We start from the raw sequence: 22,633 nt of genomic DNA on the forward strand, positions 1-22,633 counted from the left end.
CGCACCCAGGTTGATTCAGACACCATTCAACTGTCTGTGTTGATGTCAATGCTTCGCCTTACCCTCATTAGTTCTTTCAGGATTATCCTCCTTATCAGTCCCCTGAACCGCACTCTCTCATCCTAAATGTTTGCATTCACTGACTGCTGAGTGTCCTCACTTCACCTACATCAGCAAGAATACTATTCAACTGACAACTGAGTATGTTCCCTTACTCCATTCCTGTGATGCTGACCTGTGAATTCCACACGAAGATCAAATAAGTCCATTTATGATGGTGTCGCACAGATACCAATGCCTCAAAGTTTTAGTCACTCTCTCAGAATACTGAGCTAAGAGGGAGAAATGATTAGACTATATCAAGCTTGTGATCCCACATAATCTGCACACCAATTTCATACGGACAACAGTATCCTTATTTAGGACACAAACAACAGAACCCCAGTTTAAGAGCTCATCCCTGCAACAGAGCATCAAGAGCGCTGTGGTCAACTGTGGGTGGCCAGATGCCTAAAACTATCCTGTTGTCATTTTTTACTCTTTTTTGGGGGGTTCCCACCTGATTCCCAAATAAATCACATATGGAGGTTTATTACTACTTATGAATGCCCGGCCTTAGCTTGGCTTAATTTCTAGCCAGTTTTCCTTAACTTAACTTATCCCATTTACCTTTTGCCTCTGGGCTTTTCCTGTTCTCTTACTCTTACTCCGTGGCTTGCTGTGCAGATGGGTAGCTGGCCCCTTGCATTCTCCTTTCTCTTGCTCCTAGATCTCTCTCCTCCCAGAGTTCTTCCTCTATATATTCTCTCTGCCTGCCAGTCCCACGTATCCTTTCTCCTGCCTTGCTACTGCCCCTTCAGCTCTTTATTAAACCATCAGGTGTTTTTAAACAGGCAAAGTAACACAGCTTCACAGAGGTAAACAAATGCAATGTGCCAGGTAGTGGTGGCACACACCTTTAATCCCAGCACTTCGGAGGCAGGGCCAAGCGGATCTCTGTGTGTTTGAGGCCAGCCTGGTCTACAGAGTGAGATCCAGGAGAGGCACCAGAACTACACAGAGAAATTCTGTCTCGAAAAACAAAAACAAAAAATAAATGCAACATAAACAAAAGTAACACACCTTAAAATAATAGTCTACAACATTATTCCATACAGCAAATGTAGAGTTGTAAGGAACAGGTGCTTCTACCTCATTTCTGGTTCCAACCAAAGCATCATGTACAGACCACACCAGAGCTGTTGGTCTATGTCCTGGTACTGAGAACTGCTGGATTTTAGAATCACAAATAAAGGTCAGTTACAGCTTCAAAAGCTAGGTCTGTTATAATGTTGTTTTAACAAGGTAGTGGCCTTTTCTGTAATTAGAAAAAGTATTCGAATCTTAATTTTAGAGCCACTTGTAAGTTTAAGAAATTTCTTTTTTGATACAATATTATTTTCTTACATTAAAAAAATAAAAAAATGACCCTAAATGATACATTTTTGTGTGTATTTTGGGTTTTAATTTACTACTTTCAATGTATCTTTCTCTCAAATATCACTGCACAAATAACACTGGTTGCTCATGTGAGAAATATGATGCCACCAGGTCTTTTATTTGTTCCCAATCGGAGTTCTGAACATCAGAAACACCTGCACCAGCTCATCTGCGTGTGTGTTCCTACCTCCCCTCCAAGTCAGGCTATTACTGCTCATGCTCTAACTGGGCCAGTGTGGCCCATCCACAGACATCACTTAAACACAGCATTTTAACCATGTAAGCAAACTTAAGAATACATTACATATTTAAATTATAATCTGCACCTTATATTACTTCTTCAAATGTGTCATCAAGCTTAGATCAAATAATGAAAAGAAATATAATAAATATATTTTAATTTTATTTTCATTATAAATTAAGGCATAAGAAAAACTGATACCACACACTATATATACATGAAACTGAGCACAGAAAGATGCAAACAATTCATATAGTATCAGCTTTAATATATAAATTAGATGTCACTTTATCCAGTTAGTCACACCAGTCTAAATTTAACATCAGATATCAAAATACTAAAAAGCTAATCAACAACAAAAAATAAAACCCATTGCAATATAGGTATAGTGTGGGAAAAATACATATTTGTGGCTTTACACAATCTAAATGAATCCATTCTATACAATAGTTTTCCAAAATATAAATGGTACTTTACATGCAATAGAACAGACCAGCCAGATGGCCTCCTATAATATGCAGAAAATACACTTTAAATGAGACAGTTTCACAGCAAAGGTGGAATGTAGAAAAAGATTTTGCCTTAATACAGTTTTGGACAAGATTAAAAAAACTTTAAAAAAAAGTTTCTACTTCCAATTAGCATTTTTAAAATGAAGTCTACTATGATTCTAATTATATATTCTAATTATAATACAAACAGAAAAACAAAGCAGGGAAAAGAAATATAAAGTAGAAAACCTGATCCTTTATGAATTTTAAAGAGGAGCCCTGCCTGTGGGCTGCACGGAGGCTCCTTTTCTGTTGACAGCTAGCTCCCTACAGCCTCCTGGCATCTGGCTTTGCACCACTGTCGGTGAGTTCTCCAGACGTCGTCATGCCATGGTATAACCGTAGCTGCCACAATGCAGCGCCACCAGGAGTCTGTCCTTGAGGATTTCTTTACTTGGGTATTCAGGTAACTTGAGCATATTGATGCTTAAAAAAAAAAAAAAAAAGAGCCCCATGAAACAGAAAATCTCTGACATTTCTCGTTGTTTTATCTAGCAGTAAAAACACTGCTCATAATTAACATAGAACCACTCTCTCAAATTTGCATTGAAATGGGAAAGCCCTGAAGTGGTATTTAAAAAGGAAGGAAAACCGCTGTGGTGCAGCTCCTTTCAGAACGCAAACGCAGTGCATGAAATCCATTTTCACCGAGAACAAGTGCCAGGGCAGCACCCATGAGTGACCTGCAACTGACACGGCTTTTCAACCTCGGCCATATTCAATTACATTTCAGGTAGTCTATGCCGCCCTCCGAACCTTCCCTAGCAGAAGAGGAGCAAAACCACGTAACCACTGAATCAATGGCACTTCTAAAATGGTGAAATCATCCTTTCATTCTAGAATTACGGCAGGCAGGTGGTTCTGCCGCCATCAGGAGTCACTGAGACCCTAGACCTGGTTTCTACCAGGAACCACAGCCAACACACGTGGCACAGACACAGGTAAGTGAGGACCTCGTCGTCCCCCCCCCCCCCCCCCATTAAAGAATCCTCTTTACAGCAGATGGAGACCTTTACAGTAAGCCGCTAGTCGAATGCAGAGAACCGACTGGGCGGTGTTCTGTCTTCCGCCCCAAGTGATGCATCTACTGCACAACTCCTGCACCTAGGATTCAGGGAACATCAAGGAAGAGGGGGGCAAACAAAGACTGGAAGAGACAGAGGAACCAGGAAATCTGCTGTAAGACTGTGACATAGAGCTATGACAAGGAAGGAGTCTGTCATGATTCTCAACAACATGGCTGCCTAAACAAGACCAGAACAATTCCAACAACAGCTGGCATTCTAAGTAGGTGGAGGAAATCTCACAGGGCCCCGCCCTCGATGAAGAGCTACAGCAAGTAACAATCGCCGAGAGGGAGAACCCTGGCTGGTTTTCCAATACCAACAGTCAACCCTAGAAACATATATAAAATCAAGACTCAACAGACCCAGAGTTGTAGTCTTATATTTATTCATTTCTATGTGTATACAACAACACTGAAGAGGCTCCATGAATTTGGGAGAAAAAGGGGAGAATGTGAGAAGAACAGGAGGAAGAGGAAGGGGAAAATTACGCATTCTGTATTTGAATGAAGTAAAAATAAAAAACATTCTCAAGGATAATGGCATAACAAAGCAATGGAATGTAACTACTGAAGGCTTTGGTAATTTCTTTTTCTCTATTATAGTAAAATATACATAAATTTAACATTTCAACCATCAAAAAGAAAATACAACAATTACCTTTGCTCATTTAAAATTAATAACAATATTTCATAATTCATTTAAATAAGTTAGTTTAAACTCACCATGTGCTGGACGTTGGTAAAAGATTTGGAGTATATGGCACAGCAGCAATGGTGAAGTTCTGCAAACCACTGCCGCCCATAATATTGGCAAAACCACCATGTGGGACCCTGGAACTAAGAGTTTGTACCATCAGTTGTGATCATGAAAGAAAATCTTAGTCTGACATGTTAAGTTCTACATTAGGGTAAGAATAATATTCCACTCTAAAACAATGACCGGACTACACGCTTTAGTCTGAAAACTCCCACCTCATTCTTATCTGCCGCTTTGCCATCAGTTAGTAAGCATCCAAGAAGAAGGCCTCTCTATTCTTCCATCAGTTAAACTATACTTTTAACTGGCTACACGATGTGTTTACAGTAATGTGCTAGCTAGTTTTCTGTCAATTTGACACAGCAAGAGTCATTTTGGAAGGACTCTCAATTGAGAATATGTCCCTGCCATACTGTCCTGAAGACAAGCCTGTGGTGTGTTTTCTTGATTAGTGATTAATGTGGGAGGGCCCAGCTCACTGTGGGCAGTGCCACCCCTTAGCAGGTGGTACAGGGTGCTCTAAGGCAGCAGGCTAAGCAAGCAGGGCTCCTCCATGGCCTCTGCATTGGCTCCTGCCTCCATGCTCCTGCACTGACTTCTTCACTGACAGACGCAAATGTGGACATGTAAGCAAAATAAACCCTTTCCTCTCCAAGTTGGTTAAGGTCATGGTGGTTTATCTCAGCAACACCCTAAGACAAAAGGTTTGCTTTTGTGTGCCTCCCTATTAAACTATGGCTCTCAAGCACATCCTATTTTCCATCCATATCAGTGGATAAATATCCTTGGGATTAGCAAAACTGCCTGGCAACTCATAGCTGCTAAATGTTTGCTGAATAAATGGATTGTGGTTGTTTGAATGTGGAATGTCTTCTATAAACTCATGTGGTTGAATACTTCGTCCCCAGCTGACATTACTGTTTGGGAGTGTTGTGGACCTTTAGGACAACCTATGAGTCACAGGGTTCACCTAAGACTTTCCAAAAACAGATATTTACACTACGATTCCTAATAGGAGCAAAATTATAGTTAAGAAATAGCAGTGAAATCATTTTATGGTTGGGAGTCACTACTACATGAGGAAATGTATTAAGTCACAGCATTAGGAAGGTTGAGAACCACCACTTTAGGAGGTAGAAACTTCCTGAGGAAAGTGAGGGTCAGTCTTGATGTTTTATAACCTGGCCCTACTTCCTGTTCCTGTCCTAGTACCTCCTTGGTGTGCTGCTAAGCACATCTTCCCCACCATGATGGACTGTCTCCCTTCTGGAACTGTGGGAGAAAATAAATCCTTTCTCCTTACATGTTGTAATCCAGTGATTTCCTTCTTTGTGAAAAATACCTAGGCACAAAGCATTTGGCATTCATCTTTCCAGATATGGAGAAGAGCAATCATACAATGTGTGTGGTTCCTGAGTGTGCTCACCCTGTGCATGTATGTGTAGAAATAACTTCAGGCATCGCCTCTGTTCTTTCCACCATATGTTTTGAGACAGTCTCCTACTGAACCTGAAGCTCACACTTCCTCTACACTGGCTGCCTCTGCCCACTGGTGCCAGGCTCATGTGCACACGCTACCACACCCAGCTTTACATGGGTTCGGAGGATCCACACTCAGGTACTCACACTTGCACAGCAAGTAGTTTAGCATAAACCATCTTCCCCACCCTCAAATATTATTTTTTATTTTTTAACTGTTGTGTAAAAAAATTTAAGACCACAAGAAGGCCAAAATTTAAAGCATAATATACCAACTAAAGTTTTTAACCCTGGGTACACAGCTATTGAATGTATAATTACAACTTTTCAAGTTCTGTGCATTTTAAAATAAATTATTTCAAACTACTCTGTGCATGTGTCATGCTTAAACAAATTAATTTTGGAGCTGCAGGTGTAGCCAATGGAAATGTACTTGCTCAGAAGACACAAAAAATCATGGAAAAAATGACTCAATTACAATGGCAGCTGCTATAATAACTCTAGAGTAAATTAGAATATGATACACATTTAATGTATAAATAATAAATGTGTACTTTTTCACATCTTTTAATTGTTATCATACAAAGTCACTGGGCTTCATTATAGCATTTTCATACACATCTCAATATATTTTGTTTTTATTCACTCTCCTCATAGTTCTTTTCCATAATACCCCCTTCCTCCTTGCTGCTCCCCTTCATTTCCCCAACAGCCCTTCCTCCCACTTCCATGTCACATACACATTTTACTGCCTTCTCTTGCTTCCCTCCTCCTCTCTTTGCAGACTTCTCCTCCCATAGTACCCTTTACTTTCATGGCCAACATACATACATGCTTATACATAATTTAAATCTAGGTTCTGCATATGAGAGAAGTCATGTGATAGTTCCTTTTTGTCACTGGTTTATTTTCTTTCTTTGTAGCTGAATAAAATTGTTTTACACACACAAATTTTTTAAAATTATTTTTAATGGACATCTAAGGTGAGCCAAATGTGACCACACTTAAAGGGTTTTCTGATACACAAATCACAGCATACAGGTAACTGTGCATGCTGCTTAAGTCCTTTCTGTTCCGGAGCATAAGACATAAGGCAAAAGAAACTTAAGTTCAAGATCAGCCTGGTCCTCATAGTACCAATATAATTCAGCACAATTTGAAAAAATGTTGATTGGCAGCACAGTTTGATTTTTAAATTTATTATGGAAGTATAGTCATAAGAGTGTTATGACAGACATACAGATCAATAAATAAAACAACCCAGAAATATGCCCCTTCAAACATCATCTAGTCATTTTTGACAAGAATGCCAAGAATATGCAGCAGGCATGCAGGAGACCCTTGTTTAAGCCTCAGTACTGTACATAACCAGGCAAAGTGAGTGAAATCCCAATTCTCTGGATGTGAAGACAAGAGAATCAGGAAGTTCAAGGTCATCATTATCTACACAGTGAATTCAAAGGCAGCCTGGTCTCCAAGAGAACCTGTCTCAATGGCCCCTCTCACTCTCAAAAAAAAAAAAAAAAAAAAAAAAAATCAGTGAGGAAAGTGCTCATTCAAGAAGATCTGTGTAACAGCTAGATTATTTGCTATAATAATTTTAATTGAAGTTGTACTATTACTTATATCTCATAGAAAGATTAGCTAAAGACAGGTCAAAGACTTAAACATCCTTATAATTAGAACTATAAAAACAAGAGAAGAAACTACAGAGGAACAACTACCTGGAGTAAGAACAGGTGAGGACTAAATCCTAAATCCCTAAAGAGTGCTTAACAACAAAACCCAGGCTGCTCAACATTATCAAGGGGCTGGACTAGATCCTCCAAAGATATATGGCCAGTTCAGCACATGAAAGAAGTTCAGCATCATTAATCTTCAGGGAAATGGGAATCCAAGCTACAAAAGAACATCAGTTCATGCTCATTAAGATGATCTTTTTACATTTTAAAAAAAGTACTAGTAAAAATGTGGAGGTCACAGGTGACAACAGTTCAGTCCCTGTGAGAAACAGTTTGACAATTCCTCAAAATAATAAACAGAACCAGAGCTGGGGATGGAGCTCACTTGGTAAGGTGCTTGTTAAGCATGTGTAAAGCTCTGAGATAGATCTCAGAACCACATAAAACTAGGCATGCAGTGCATGCCTGCATTCCCAGCACTCAGAAAGTAGAGACAGGAAGATCAAGTAGAGACTTCAAGATCACTACCCTCAGATACACCATCTCAGACAGAGAGGCAGGGCTACGATATGATTCAGCAGTTCCATTTTTAAGCTTACATTCAAAAGAACTATAGACAAAGACTCAAAGAAATATTTTTATATCCATGTTCACAGACACAATTTTTACCAAGGCTAAAATTAAAATGTAGAGGTAATACTGGCATCCACAGATAAATGTAGTGTTTAATAGGTAAAGTTTCAGTAGAAGACCCACCCCCACAAAAAAATTTAAAAATGGGGTACAATCATGAAATCTGCAGGCAAATGGATGGAACTAGAAAAATGCCATCCTGAGTGAGGCAATTCAGACTCAGAAAGACATACACGGTATGCACTCACTCATAAGTGGATAATAGATGTGAAGCAAAGGATAATCAGACTACAACCCACAGCTCCAGAGAAGATAGCTAACAAGGAGAACCCTAAGAGAGACGCATGGGAGATCTCCATGAGTGAACTGGGGACAAAAGGGGCAATAGAGGGTAGGGGATGGGGGATGAGAAATATAAGAGAACAAGATGGCTGAGCTAGAACAGAGACGGAGTAGAAGAATGAAAGAGATATTTTGACAGAGGGAGACATTATGGGGTTAGGGAGAAACCGGGTGCTAGAGTTAATTCCCAGTAATCCACAAGGATGACCCCAAATTATACTACCAACAGTGGAGAGGATGCCTGAACTGGCCTACCCTGGTAATCAGATTGGTGAACACCCTAATTGTCATCAGAGAGCCTTTATCTAGTAACTAATGGAAGCAGATGCAGAGATCCACAGCCAAGTACTAGGCTGAGCTCTGGGAATCCAGTCGAAGAGAGGGAAGAGGGATTATATGAGCAAAGGGAGTCAGGATCATGATGGGGAAATCTAAAGAGACAACTGAACTCTTAGGAACTCACGAACTTTAGACAAACAGCTGTGGAACCTGCTGTGGACGGACTAAGCCCTCTGCATACAGGAGACAGTTGTGTAGTTTGGTCTGCTTGAGGGGCCCCTGGCAGTGGGATCAAGATCTATCCCTGGTGCATGAGCTGGCTTTTTCGAGCCTATTATCTATGGTGGGACGCTTTGTTCAGCCTTGATGCAGGGGGAGCAGTTTGGTCCTACCTCAACTGAATGTACCAGGCTCTGCTAATCTCCCATGGGAGGCCTTACCCTTCTAGAGGAGGGGTGAGGGGTGCAGGGAGGAGGCTGAGGGAGAGCAGAAGGAGGGATGAGAGGGGATCTGTGGTTGGTATGTAAAATGAATAAAAAAAATTCTTAAATAAAAAATAAAAATAAAAGTGGGGTACAGATGTAAACAGAGAATTCTCAAAAGAAGAAACACAAGATTGCTGAGAAACACTGAAGGACATATTCAAAACCCTTAGTCATCAGGGAAATGCAAACCAAAACTACTTTTAGATTTCATGTTAGAATGGCCAAGATCAATAACAGCTCATGCTGTAAGGATGTGGGGTAAGGGGAGCTCTCATCTGTTGTTTGTGGTAATGCACACTGTTACACCCTCTATGGTAATCAGTGTGGGGGTTCCTCAGGAAGCTGGAAATAGATCTACCTCCAGATCCAACTTGAATGGATAAAGAAAATGTGGTACATTTATACAATGGACTATTGCTCAACTGTCAAACAGATAAAATTTGCAGACAAACAGAGTGTGTGAGGCTTTCTCTTGGGCCGCCAACCATTCTCAAATCATGACGCAGACTTACTAGCTATGAATGCTCAGTCTTGTCTTATGATTGTCCCACTAATGCTTATAACTCAAATTAACCTGATTCTTTTCATTTATGTTTTGCCTCAGGGCTTTTTACCTGTCTTCCATTCCGTATGACCTACTTCATGCCTGGCTGACCCTGGGCATCTCCCTCATTCTCTCCTTCTCTCGTTCTCTCTCGAGTCTAGATTCCTCCTCCTCCTATTTACTTTCTGACTGCCAGCCCTGCCTATCCCTCTACTGCTTAGCTATTGGCTATTCAGCTTTTTATTAGACCAATCAGCTGCCTTAGACAGGCAAGGTAAAACAGCAACACACCTTTATGTAATTAAACAAATGCAGCATAAACAAATGTAACAAACCTTTACATAGTTAAAGTAATATCCCACAATATGGATGGGGCTAGAAAATACCATCCTGAGTGATGTAATAGACCCAAAAAGACAAATAAGGCATGTATTTGCTTATACGTTGATGTGAGCTGTCAAGTCTTCCTCAATAAGCAGGCTCCAATCCATAGAACCACAGAAGTTAGATGTAGAGCAATGCTTCTCAACCTTTGGGTTGCGACCCCTTTGGAGTCCAAATGACCCTTTTGCAGGGGTCACCTAAGACCATCAGAAAATACAGATATTTACATTATGGTTCATAACAGTAGCAAAATTAGTTATAAAGTAGCAATGAAAATAATTTTATTGTGGGGAGGGGTCAGCACAACATGAAGAACTGCATTAAATGGTCGCAGCATTAAGAAGATTGAAAATCGCTGGTATAGAGTAAGGGACTGCGGAATGGGAAAAAGAATAGACAGCTATGGGTGGATGGGGTAGGAGAGCAAATGGAATGATCAAATGGGGAGGGGAAGGAGGAGGATACGAGGAGAGAAAACTAAAACCAAGGGCTATCTGAAGAGTCATATGGAAACATAATACAGTGGAACTTCATCTGTGAAAGAAATCTAAATGGGATTACCAAACAATACAGAGACTAAGCCCCTACTAGACAGCTCTCACCACTCAATGGAATCTCCAGTTCCACATCTAATCAAGCTGTTGGCCAAAGGGTCCCATGGAAACACCCAAACAAGCCAGGCTATTGCTAAGGCATACTGACTGCTCTCCAGAAACTAACAGTAAGGCCTGACACCAACACACAGCTTGAACATGGACAAGCTGAGCCAGTGTCTACCTAAAGCCATCATCCCTACTGACTAGCATTTATGATATTGACAGGGACTCTGCACACTACCAGAGAAAAAGGGTAAACACTAACCATGGTACAACCCCTTGATCTGTAACCTGCCTGCACAATACACTGGTGCAACAGCAGCACAGACGTTGTGAAATACCTAGTCACTGACTTGACCTAAGATCCATCCTTAAGATAGAACCCATGGCCAACACTGCTCAGGGCACCAACAACCTGAGACCAAAGAGGTCACGGACCTAGAAGAAACCCAAATACTACAGTTCTGCTAAAGAAACATAGTGGTCCAATAACTCCTAACAGCATTCTGCTAGACTCTTAGATCAGTGTCTTACTCAGCCATCATCAGAGAAGCTTCCTTCTGCAACAGATGGGAATGAATATAGAGACCCACAATGGGACAATGTGTGGAGAGTGAGGGACCTTGGAACATTCAGTTCTAACCATCAACTCCCTGCCTTTAGGGTTTAGGGAACTGCAGAAGAGGAGGCACCAAGACTGTGAGAGTCAGTGAGAATGAAGAACACCAAGGAAACAAGGTCTTCTAGACAAAACATTCTAGACACATAGAACTCTGAGACTAATGTGCACGCACAAGGCCTGCACAGGTCTATGCCAGATGGGGTCCCAGTGCTGCGGGAGTAAGCAGATGCAATCCCAGAAGCTATCTTCAACTGACAACCACGTGCAAAGGTAACACTAGTTTTCTCTAATGGAGTCTCACATAAAAGCAGGGCACAGTGGCACATCTGTAATCCTGGTACTGTGGGAGTGGAGACAGGCTGATCTCCTGAGCTCACTACCAATCAGTGACCTCTAGGCTCACTGAGAAAGCATGTGCAAAAAATAAGATGAAGAACAATAAAAGAAGGCAGCTGCCATTGACTTTTGATCAGTTGACGAATGCTGATGTGAATGTGTGCCTGTACAAAGAAGTGCACCCAGAACACACACATATACACAACACAAACATATATATACACACACAAATTTAAATAATATAATCTTGAGAATAAAGGATTTATATAAAGTACTAATAATCTGCTAACAGTAATTTAAGGTTTTCAGTTTATAAAAATGAATTCTTTAAAACTCTGTATGTTAAAGTCAAAAGAAAAATGATAAATTCACAAAAACATATGTACAACTAATGTCAACATATTAAAAAGAATGCTTATGCTGATTTTTTAATGACTAGAGTAATGGGCAAAATTAGACAGGAATTGAAATTAAAACAAAAAAGTATACAATAAGTATACAATAAAAAAGTTCAAATGAACACATATTGTGTTGACTTAAAAACAAAAAAAGCTTGAGCTGGGCGGTGGTGGTGCACACCTTTAATCTCTGTACTTGGGAGACAGAGGCAGGTGGATCTCTGTGGAGTTTAAGGCCAGCCTGGTCTATAGAGTGAGTTCCAGGATAGCCAGAGCTACACAGTGGAACCCTGTCTCAAAAAAATGAAGGGAGGGAGAGAGGGAGGGAGGGAGGGAGGGAGGGAGGGAGGGAGGAAGTTCAATCTCCTGCCTAGGCAAGGGGAAAAGGGAAACTGAGTTCTCATTCCCAACAACATCAACGTCAACACCTTTTGAAAGGTAAATGAACTATTATAGAGACTGAGGTATAAAAAATGAATATTCTCTTGTTTTCTGCAGTGTTGTACTGAGGAGTTTCTATGTGCTCATTGGACATTCCTACCATTCAGCTACATTTCCAGTCCAACATAATCTTATACCAATCTTCCCATATTAATGTCACCCTATATAAATACATATATTAGAATTCCTTAATTTTTATAGCATTATATGAAACAGGAAACTTTACTAATAAAGTTTAAGACCTAAGAACACACAAGCTATTAAAACTGAATAAATCTATAAAAGGAACACTGAAAATTTCAAAAAGTTATAAAACGAGAAACATGGTTTAAAATTTTAAATTTACATACATAGAACAGTAACATAAAAATTAACTGGTTATCTTTAGGGCTTGAGATTAGAGGTGACTAGTTTGTTTATTTTGTCTGTTTTTTGGTTTATTTAGCCTTAAAAATATAGTGCTTAATTATTTTAATTAAATTATTCAAAATCTCTGAATATTTCTTTCTTTCTTTCTTTCTTTCTTCCTTTCTTTCTTCCTTCCTTTCTTTTTTTTTTTTTTTTTTTTGGTTTTTCGAGACAGGGTTTCTCTGTGTAGCTTCGCGCCTTTCCTGAAACTCACTTGGTAGCCCAGGCTGGCCTCGAACTCACAGAGATCCGCCTGGTTCTGCCTCCCGAGTGCTGGGATTAAAGGTGTGCACCACCACCGCCCAGCCTCTGAATATTTCTTAACACTCAGAGGCAAAAACAAATTTAACAAGGCTTTCTTTCCTATCTTACTCTATAATCTGTCAACAGTCATACTGTCTTACTAATTTAATAAAACCTGATTACAGAATAACTTCAACTAGTTTTCTTTTATATGGCTTAAAGATGAAGCACGAAACAAATAGATCAGTGTGGCCACCTCTGGATGGTGAGATTACCTGATGGAACTTCATTTTCTTTCATGTTCTCCATTTTCCAATTGTCTAAAGCGGTTGTATAATACTTTTAAAATAAGAAAATAATGGTCTTTTAAAAACTACATATATACTATATAGATTCACACTTGTGCTGGTTGTTTTTTATTTGTTTGTTTGTTTGTTTTATCAATTTGTCATCTGTGAAGAGGGAACTTCAATTAAGAAAATGCCTCCATCCAGTTGGCCTGTAGGCAAGTCTGTGGAATATTTCCTTGATTAATGATGGATGTGGGAAAGCACAGCCCACTTTGAGGGTAGGAAGGTAGTTCTGGGCTGTATAGAAAGCAGGCTGAGAACCATGTGGAGCAAGTGCAGCTCCCTCAAGGCCTCTGCATCTGCTCCTGCTTCTGGGTTCACAACCCCTTTGTGCTCCTGTCCTGACTTCCTTCATTGACAGGCTACAATGTAGACATTTCAGCCAAATAAGCCCTTTCCTCCCCTTTCTGGACATGGCATTTTGTCACACAATAGAAACCAAAACTAAGACAGTGTGAATTAGAAGAGACTGTGTGTGTGTGTGTGTGTGTGTGTGTGTGTGTGTTCGTGTTCATGTGTGACCACACAAACTGAGTGCCTTTACTGTTGAAACTAACCAAAAACATAACATATATTAAAAATTAATGTTTCTGAAATATATTAGAGATTTACTACTACAATAAATATTTTCTACTTTCAATATGTAAATAATCATTTGTTTAAGACCTAAAATATGGACAGAGGTGTAAGAAACAAATTCAGAGTACTGGTTCTTCATTTTGGTTGTTTTACTGTGATCACTGCCTCGGTCATTAGAAATGAACTACAATAACTCTCTCAATGTTATCATCAAAGCACTTCTCACCTGCCAGTAACAAACTGCAAAAGAAGAACTCGCTCTTCTTGAGTGATGTCTTCCACAACTTCCCAGAACCACTACCAAGAACAAACACAGTTTAGCTATTTCAGAGCAAATGTAGACTTATTAGAAACAGAGACCATGCAATATTCATAAAGCACATTTCATTCTCTGAAACTCATTTATCAAAGACGATTTCACATAAGATTTTCACATACAATATCCCCCAAAGAAGAATTTATGCGAAATCTTTATTTTGTTAATGGGTATGTATTCCCATCCAACAGAGCTAAGAGCTCACAAAATTAAATGGCAAACATTAACTTCATTCTAAGCTCCAGAGGGGTGTTACCTGAATGACTGGATCTTCTCTTTCATAGCCACTTGTGTATTCTGTATTTTTTATCCAATCATTCACATCAATTTCTGGCATGCCAGAAAGCAGTAGTTCCTTGGGGGAAGAAGAAAAATATTTCATTAATCTTCTTTGGGGAAAAAAGTCATCCCATTTAAACAGTAAATTTGCCTTAATTAGAAACTAATCCCATATAAACCTGGTTCATTTCTGTGACCATTTCTACATGTCATCAATAATAAGCACTACATAAGGAAGAACCCTCCATGGTGATATTTTAAATATGACATGAGGGGATGGATCCACTTGATTCAATCTAAAACATAAAAACGGTGGTAGCTTGGATATTTAGAGCAAATATATACAACAAAATTTCTATGTGCAACAATTCTGTAAGTATTCCTTCTGGTTCACTTTATTTTTATATTCTTTACAAATATGTTAAGTTCCACTAGATCATATTCTCAACATGAAAGTGACAACAAAAGCCTGAATAGTAAACAAATGTAAAGTTCATCATCAAATAATCATTTTTCTTTATTAAAAAAGGATTCAGCCTCATATGAATTCTATTTGGAGTAATTAATATCTTCTGAAGTCAATTTTTTCCAACGTAATAAAAAAAATCAGTATTTTCTAAATGGCTTTGTTCGCAGTGCTAGGCATGGATCCTAGGGGCCTTGTATATACTAGGCAAGCAAACAACCACAAAGCAACACCCTCAGTCCTCCTAAGTATCATCAAACACACAAATCTACACCATATAACTAAAGTTAATCAAGAAAGCCCAAATACTCATCAAGTGTTCCAAGGGGAAAGGAACAAAGAGAGGTCCTGTGTATGTGAACCAGTCCACATTTCACAGATGGAAACCTCAGTGAAGTGAGGGAAAGACTTCAAAGACATGATTTGTAAGAACTAGAACAGTCTATGCTCTATCAAACTAACTGTGTCTGAGAACCTTGAGGAGTTTTGAAATCTATTCAATAGGTCAATAAGAGTATCTTCACGCTTTCCACATGGAACTGGATTTTCTTCATATACTTCAACCAAATAACGAAGTACAACTGATCGTAACAGGAGACCTCTGGTCCCTCCTTGCCTCCGCACTAGCTCTGCAGTGAGCCTGTCTCTTACACTGTAACTAGCACCACGGGCCTCTCCTTGGCAACTCACTCTCACACAGGCTCTTCACTACAGTTCTTCTACCAGTCTCCCTCAACCGCGGCCTCAGCCGAGGCTTCCCACCATTGCCGGACTTCCTCTATTCCTTATGAGCACTGACATAACGGTCCCTTTGTTAAGGGAGTCCTTACTTGACCCCCGAGAAAACACTGCTCCCTGGTAGGCTGACACAGATCTGCAAAAAATCATGGAAATGCATTTTACATGTTTCTTAGAATTCATGAGTTTAATCATCTTCTCTTTCAGACTAAAGATAAGCATTTAATATCATTATTCTTTTATAATAATTATGAATAAAATTCCAAAATTATTATGAATAAAATTACGGAATAATTATTACAACTGCACTCTTAAAAAATTTGAACTCTTTTATGAATATTACATTTGTTGTAATTTAAGGAGAGAAAAAAAATACTTTTTTTTTTTTTTTGAGACAGAGTCTCACTGTGTAGACCAGACTGGCCTGGAACTCAGAAAATCCATTGGCCTCTTGTCTCCATGCAAGAATTAAAGGTAGCATGGGTTTTTTTGTTTTGTTTTGTTTTTGTTTTACACACTTAATAGACATTGCTTTATTATTTGATTGTCAGAAAATAGTCCAAGAAGGGAGCTATATATATATATGGACATTTCTGAACGCTTGTGAGAAAACGCCAAGAAACCAAGACAAGAGTCCTATGACGTCAGTTTCTTCAAAACCACAGATCTGTTTTCTGTATGTATTTTCGTGGCCCTCCCAGTGTAGTGGAAAGGGGTGAGCTGACTTCAGCTTATGTGTTCCAACTGCCTACTGCTATTTGTTTATAGGCCTTTATGGAAAAGTTTTTGCTGCATGTGGCTTACCTACCACGTGCAACTTACCTGCCACATGTGACTTGTAACTGCACACTTTACTCATGTACACTTAACCTTCAGAATATAAATTGGCTGATGCTCTGAATCAAATTGCTTTTGCACCAGACTTTATCCACCCCATTTGTGGGCTCCATTCTCCCAGCGCCCACCACCTCTAGAGTGGGGGCATTTAATGATTTGTTTTTTAATTCCTTATAACTAAGAAGTCAAGATGACAATAGCAAAAGGGAAATTCACAATCAAGTACATATAGCAAAAGTACTGTAAGTTGCAATTAATCTCTTTTTCTCTTTTTAAAACAAGATTGTTTTGAGGGGTTTTTTGGGGGGGAGGAGGGGGCAGGGATTAAGACAGGGTTTTACTGTGTAGCCCTAGCTGGCCTTGAACTCAGAGATCTGCTTATCTCTGCCCCTTGAGTGCTAGGATTAAAAGACATGCACCACCACACCTAGGCAATAATTTATTTTTAATACAATAAAAGAATTGAACGTTTTAAGATACAACAAAGTGGCCTACACCTGTAATCTTAGCTCTTTGGAGGTGGAGGCAGGATGATTTAGAAGTTTAAAGTCATCCTCAGCAAAACAGCAAATTTGACACCAGTGAGGGCTACATGAAATCCTGTCTCCAAACACAAATAAAAACTACAAATGTGTGTGAATACTCACAGATACACATACAAAACTGTTGGAACTAGATGTAATCTACATATAATAAAGGCTACACTAATGGAACATGAGTCATAGAAATTAGATTGCCTAGAATTCCTCTGACTGGGAGTTTTGATATTCAGGTATGACAGAGGCAGCACAATATGGGAGGATGGCCATGCCAACATCTGGCACGAGGCTTCTAAGTGGAATTGTGTTACATATGTCCTAGAGATAACCTTTGTTATTATTTTCAATCTGACATTCATAGGATATTGGAGCTACTATATGCTTTCTCCTCGCTAAAACTCTAATATCAAACCTGAATCCTTGAGTAAGGACACAAAATTATAAAAAGTTTCCTTTCTTGGTGTAGCATGACCCTGTTCTATGATGAGAACTCCATGTACACAGAACATATGCACATATTCTCATAAAGAGAAACTACAAGAGTTATAGCACAACTAGTTGAAACAGTCTTGAACTGTAAAGGCCCCGTCAATGTTCAAGAGTATAAATGACAAAAGGAAACTGACATAATAAAGTACTGTTCAGTGAATTATAATTATGGGCAACAATATATGTGAGTTTCACCAAAAAAGGCTGAGGTATTTTTGTTTGTTTTTCACTTATTTTCAAAACAGGTAAACCTGCCAAATCCAACAGAGCGGGCAACATTCAGGAGCACTCGGCCAAAGGCACAAGAAAGTAAGCTAGGGAAAGCTGGGGTGTGGGGGAGACAGTGGAAAAGCAAGGGACATTCTAAACAGCTAGGGAAAAAGAGCCCCGCTCAGGGCAACAGCAGAACGGGAAGAAGGAAAACTCTCCCCTGGGGCTGGTACACAGCACGGCCATCAACAGAGCAGAAGCACACCAGAGACATTAGAATCACATGACATCATAGAGCAAGTGGACTACAGAACATGTGTCTAACACTGACTGAGGCATACATAGTCTCCTCAGCAGTCCACTCAACTTTCTCTAAGGTAGATCATGTTAGGACACAAAGCAAGTCTCAACAAATACACACAAAACTAAATTAACTTCTTGCATTCTATCTGACCCCAATAGAATAAAGCTGCAAGAGAAACTATACTAACTCAGGGGGATGAAATAACGCACTACTAAATAATGAATGAAACAACTTCCTAGAATTGAAAGAAAAAGAACACACAGCACACCAAAACCTGCAAGATACAATGAAAGCAGTCCTAAGACAGAAGTTGACAGCTATAAATACCTACATTTAAAACAGAAATTCGGAGAGATAGCTGAGCAGGTGAAGGCACCTGTCACCACACCTCATGACCTGATTAGATCCAGAAGCCCACATGGCCAAAGGACAGAACTGAATACTTTAAGTTGTCCTTTGGTCCCCACATGCAATCACATGCATGCCAAAGCAAGCAGAAAGACAGACTGCCCCACAATTTTTAAACTTAAAAATAATAAAAAATAACAGGTCTCAAATCATGGTAGAAATTACTGAAATAGAAACTTTAAAAATAAAGAATCAATGCAACAAAGAGTTGATTCTTTGAAAATATAAACAAATAAAGAAACCTATGGCAAAACTAAGAGAAGATTCAAGCTCATAAAATCAGAGATGAAAAGGAAGACATTAACAGTTACAAATATAATCCAGAAAACCACAGACATACCTTGAAACTGTATTACACTAAACTGGATACTCTAGGAGAAACAGAGAAATATCTAGACTTGTAGGACTTACCAAAATTAAAACAAGATGAGATAAAGAATTTAATACATTTATAGCAAGCAACAAGATGGAAGAAACAATTAAAAAATCATCTAAGTCAAAACATGTCCAGGCCTAGATGGATTCTCTGCAGAATTCTCCCATGCTTTAAAAAGCTAATACAATCCTTATCCAGTTATTCCACTGTAAGGCCCCTACTTTCAGCCCAATCTGATCTTTCCTCCCTGGTCTGCCAAGATGTGAACAAGCATCCTTAACGCCCCTGTTCCCACAGCGAGGAGCAGCCCTGCTCTATCCCTTCGTCCCCAGACCATGACTCAGTTAACACCTGTCCTCCCTCAGGCTTGTCTCTCTCAGACAGCTACACTCTCTTTAAAAGACTGTGTCTTGTTAAGGTTTTAGACAACTCAACAAGTTTGATAGTAATTTATTAATAACAACAAAAAGGAAGCAGACAAAAATCAGACACAGATAATATAAAAGTATAAATTCTATTAGGTCATAGTAAAAGGCAGGCAAATTGAAGAACAAAACAAAACATCCATTGGGGACTTGAACAAAGAAAGTTAGACCACACAAAGAATGGAAATAGAGAATTATAAAATCATATGTATGATAATGGTATAAATACACAAAGACACACACACACACACACACACTAAAATAAGAAAGCAGAGAAGATACACAAATACAATATGAAAAGCCCCTCTTAACTCTTTAAATATGGGGCTAGGAATGGCCTCCTTCACTTCCATGTAACCCAGCTACAATTCCAGAAACAACGTGGAAAAAACAGCTCCTGGAAAGACTGGCCTTCTGCATCTTTCATTTTTCTCTTTATCCTACCTCATGACACTTCACATTAAAGAACTGTTAATATGGTTAACAGAGTCTAAACAAGAATGCCTCACTAAACAAATCCCACTCAATACTCCAAAGTTACTCCTGCTTTTATTTTCTATGTTCTGGGGATACAACCTCTTCCCTGTATATATTAGGCAAGTGTTTTACCAGTAGATTACATCCTCAAGCCTCAAAGGATTTCTGAATTGCATTAAATGGGAGTTGTACTCTAGTGTAACAAGAAAGAACGTGTTCTTCCTTACCAATTCATATTCATCAAACAGTTGTATGAGGGACGGTGGGATGAACATATGAAAGCCCTGTAAAAAAGCATTGATCTGAGGCTGAATGGCTCTTGTCATTCGGAGCTCAGTAACAAGCTGGACATACTCCGCCTATAAAAAAGAAAGTTTTGTGATGATTACATTTTAAATTTCATATAGTTAAGTCAGTGGTGATACAGCTGTTCCTCATGTAAGAGACAAGGGTTTACAACTAACTTGGCACCAATACTCACCACTCAGCAAACCAGCAAACACACTGGCTGAGCCACCAGGCCCACATCTTTGCAACTATCGCCATGACTCCTTGCACACCAAGCACAAGCACTCTCCATCTGGCTCTGCTGCAGTAACTCACTCTAGTACACCAACAGATGATTGTCCATGTCATCCCTGCCCCTCTGCACCTGAGCTGCTGCTCCTCCACACCACAGCCAGAGTGGACTGAAGATACACAGCTTACATACATTAAAGTTATAGTGCTCTTTTCCTTACTGACTTTCTGGGAGTTAAAAATAAAATCCAAATATACTTTCTACTCTTTAAGGCCATAAATAATCTTGACTCTACCTTGCTGCTAACAGCATCCCATTCCCCTCCTGTTTCCTTGGCCTTATGGCTATTCCCCAAGTGAAGCCTGCTTAGGTCTCCTCTGAGGCTGGAGGATGTAATCTACTGGTACAACATTTGCTTAACATATACAAGGAGGGGGTACCAGAACCAGAACCACAGAAAATAAAAGCAGAAGTAATTTTGGAGTACTGAATGGGAGTACTTCCAGTTCTTTGGAACAAGATACCTCATTAGAATGTAGTATCTCTGAAGGCAAAGGCTTTCTTTATGAGCATATATTCCAAGATGCAAAAACAGAAGCTGCTACCTTACTGCTGCTACCTTATTGAATAACAATACATTATAAAACAAATGTACACATCTATCAAATACACTTTGTGAATACTTTGAATCTGGCTAATTTTATCATAGCCAATTCAATTCTGAGTTAAAACAGCTTACTTAAAACTGGGCACAGTGGTCCATGCCTTTAATCCCAGCAATTCAGAGGCAAAGGCAAGTAGATCTCTGAGTTCAAAGCCAGCCTGGTCTACAGAATCAGTTCCAGGGCAGCCAGGGACACATAGAGAAACCCTGTCCCAAAACAAACAAAACCAAAACCAAATGAAAAAAGCTTACTTTATCTACTATTTAAAAATATTTACTTACTCTTTTGAAATAGATCTCATTATGTAGCCTAGAACTGTTTTAAACTTAGAAACCTTCTGCTTCAATTTCTTAAACATTAAAATTATAATGCATTTTATCTTAAACCATATTTTCCTCATAGGAAGCTGAATCACTTAAAATTCAGCAAGTAATAAAAAATGTATTTGGCAGCTGGGCGGTGGTGGCACACGCCTTTAATCCCAGCACTTGGGAGGCAGAGCCAGGCGGATCTCTGTGAGTTCAAGGCCAGCCTGGGCTACCAAGTGAGTTCCAGGAAAGGCACAAAGCTACACAGAGAAACCCTGTCTCAAAAACCAAAAAAAAAAAAAAAAAAAAAATTATTTGGCACAGAATTACCACATGTGTATATAAACTATCAGATGTTAGATCACTTGTGTCTTTTTTTTTTTTTTTTTATGCTTCCAAGTCACACTTTGTTGAGTTAAAAACTACGGTGCAAATACTATCTATACTCCTCACCCACAGGAATGAAGAAAGCCTTCTGTGGTGACGACACAGCCAGACCATCTGGGAAGAGACCTCACTGAGAATGTCTCCATCAGATAGGCATTTTCTTGATTATCCATTGATGTGTGAGAGCCCAGCCCACTGTGAGTGGATCCCCTCCCGGGCAGGTGGTCCTGGGTTCTATAAGAAAGCAGGCTGAGCAAGCCAGTAAGCAGCACTTCTCTGTGATCTCTGTCAGCCGCGGCCTCAGAATCCTGCTTAGATTTTCCTCCATGCCAGTCTGTGATCCCTAAGCTGCAGTAGGAAGCAAACTGGGGTGCCTGCTTCCCTTTCCTTCTACTGTTCTGGCACTGACCTCACGCTGTTCAAGGCACTGAGCCAGTATGTTAGATACAGCTGCAAACCAGGAATTCTCCATAACTCTGAGGCTACACAACTGTCACAGTCGATGCCTCATCTGGCACAAGGAAAGCAGCCACTTCTATTTTCAATCCTCCACCATCTCTGAACCCTTCTTGTCCACCGCTCAAAAGTATTTTCCTACAACAGGGACTACTCAGTTATCACCAATTACATTCAGGCAGTTATTTGAGAGATGGACACGTGTACCAGACCTCAGGAAGTGTGTGTACACACACCTACACAACATCTGCAAGTGACACCAGCAGAAGTGTCCACTCGACACCAGCATCCATCATCTTCTAGTCTTATGTCTACTCTCACTAAAACTATATTTGTAGTAACATGTTTAAGGTACAGGAACCCTGGAGAAGAGGAGGTACAAAATGTGTAAGAGCCAGAGGGGATGGAGGACACCAGGAGAACAAAGTCCTCTACATCAACCGAGCAAGGCTCGTATGAACTATACAGAGACTGAAGCAGCAAGCGCAGGGCCTGCACGGGTCTGCACCAGGTCTTCTGCGTATATACCATAGCTTTC

At 39.6% G+C, this 22,633-nt stretch overlaps 1 protein-coding gene across 3 annotated transcripts in view; it reads right to left on the reverse strand.

Annotated features, from left to right (window-relative positions):
- Positions 1 to 1,865: 1,865 nt before the first annotated feature.
- The window catches only part of Hace1 (HECT domain and ankyrin repeat containing E3 ubiquitin protein ligase 1), a 111,031-nt gene continuing 90,263 nt past the window's right edge, over positions 1,866 to 22,633 (reverse strand). For all 3 annotated transcript variants that reach the window (XM_036168628.1, XM_036168629.1, XM_036168630.1), the window contains 5 exons: positions 19,987 to 20,118; positions 14,468 to 14,566; positions 14,122 to 14,192; positions 4,061 to 4,174; positions 1,866 to 2,697 (listed from right to left, as the gene is read on the reverse strand). In XM_036168628.1, coding sequence (XP_036024521.1) covers positions 2,595 to 2,697; positions 4,061 to 4,174; positions 14,122 to 14,192; positions 14,468 to 14,566; positions 19,987 to 20,118 — 519 coding nt within the window. In that variant the 3' untranslated portion in view covers positions 1,866 to 2,594. The remainder of the gene's footprint in view (positions 2,698 to 4,060; positions 4,175 to 14,121; positions 14,193 to 14,467; positions 14,567 to 19,986; positions 20,119 to 22,633) is intronic.

The sequence above is a fragment of the Onychomys torridus genome, chromosome 19, assembly GCF_903995425.1.
Source record: "Onychomys torridus chromosome 19, mOncTor1.1, whole genome shotgun sequence".
NCBI classification, from domain to species: Eukaryota; Metazoa; Chordata; class Mammalia; order Rodentia; family Cricetidae; genus Onychomys; species Onychomys torridus.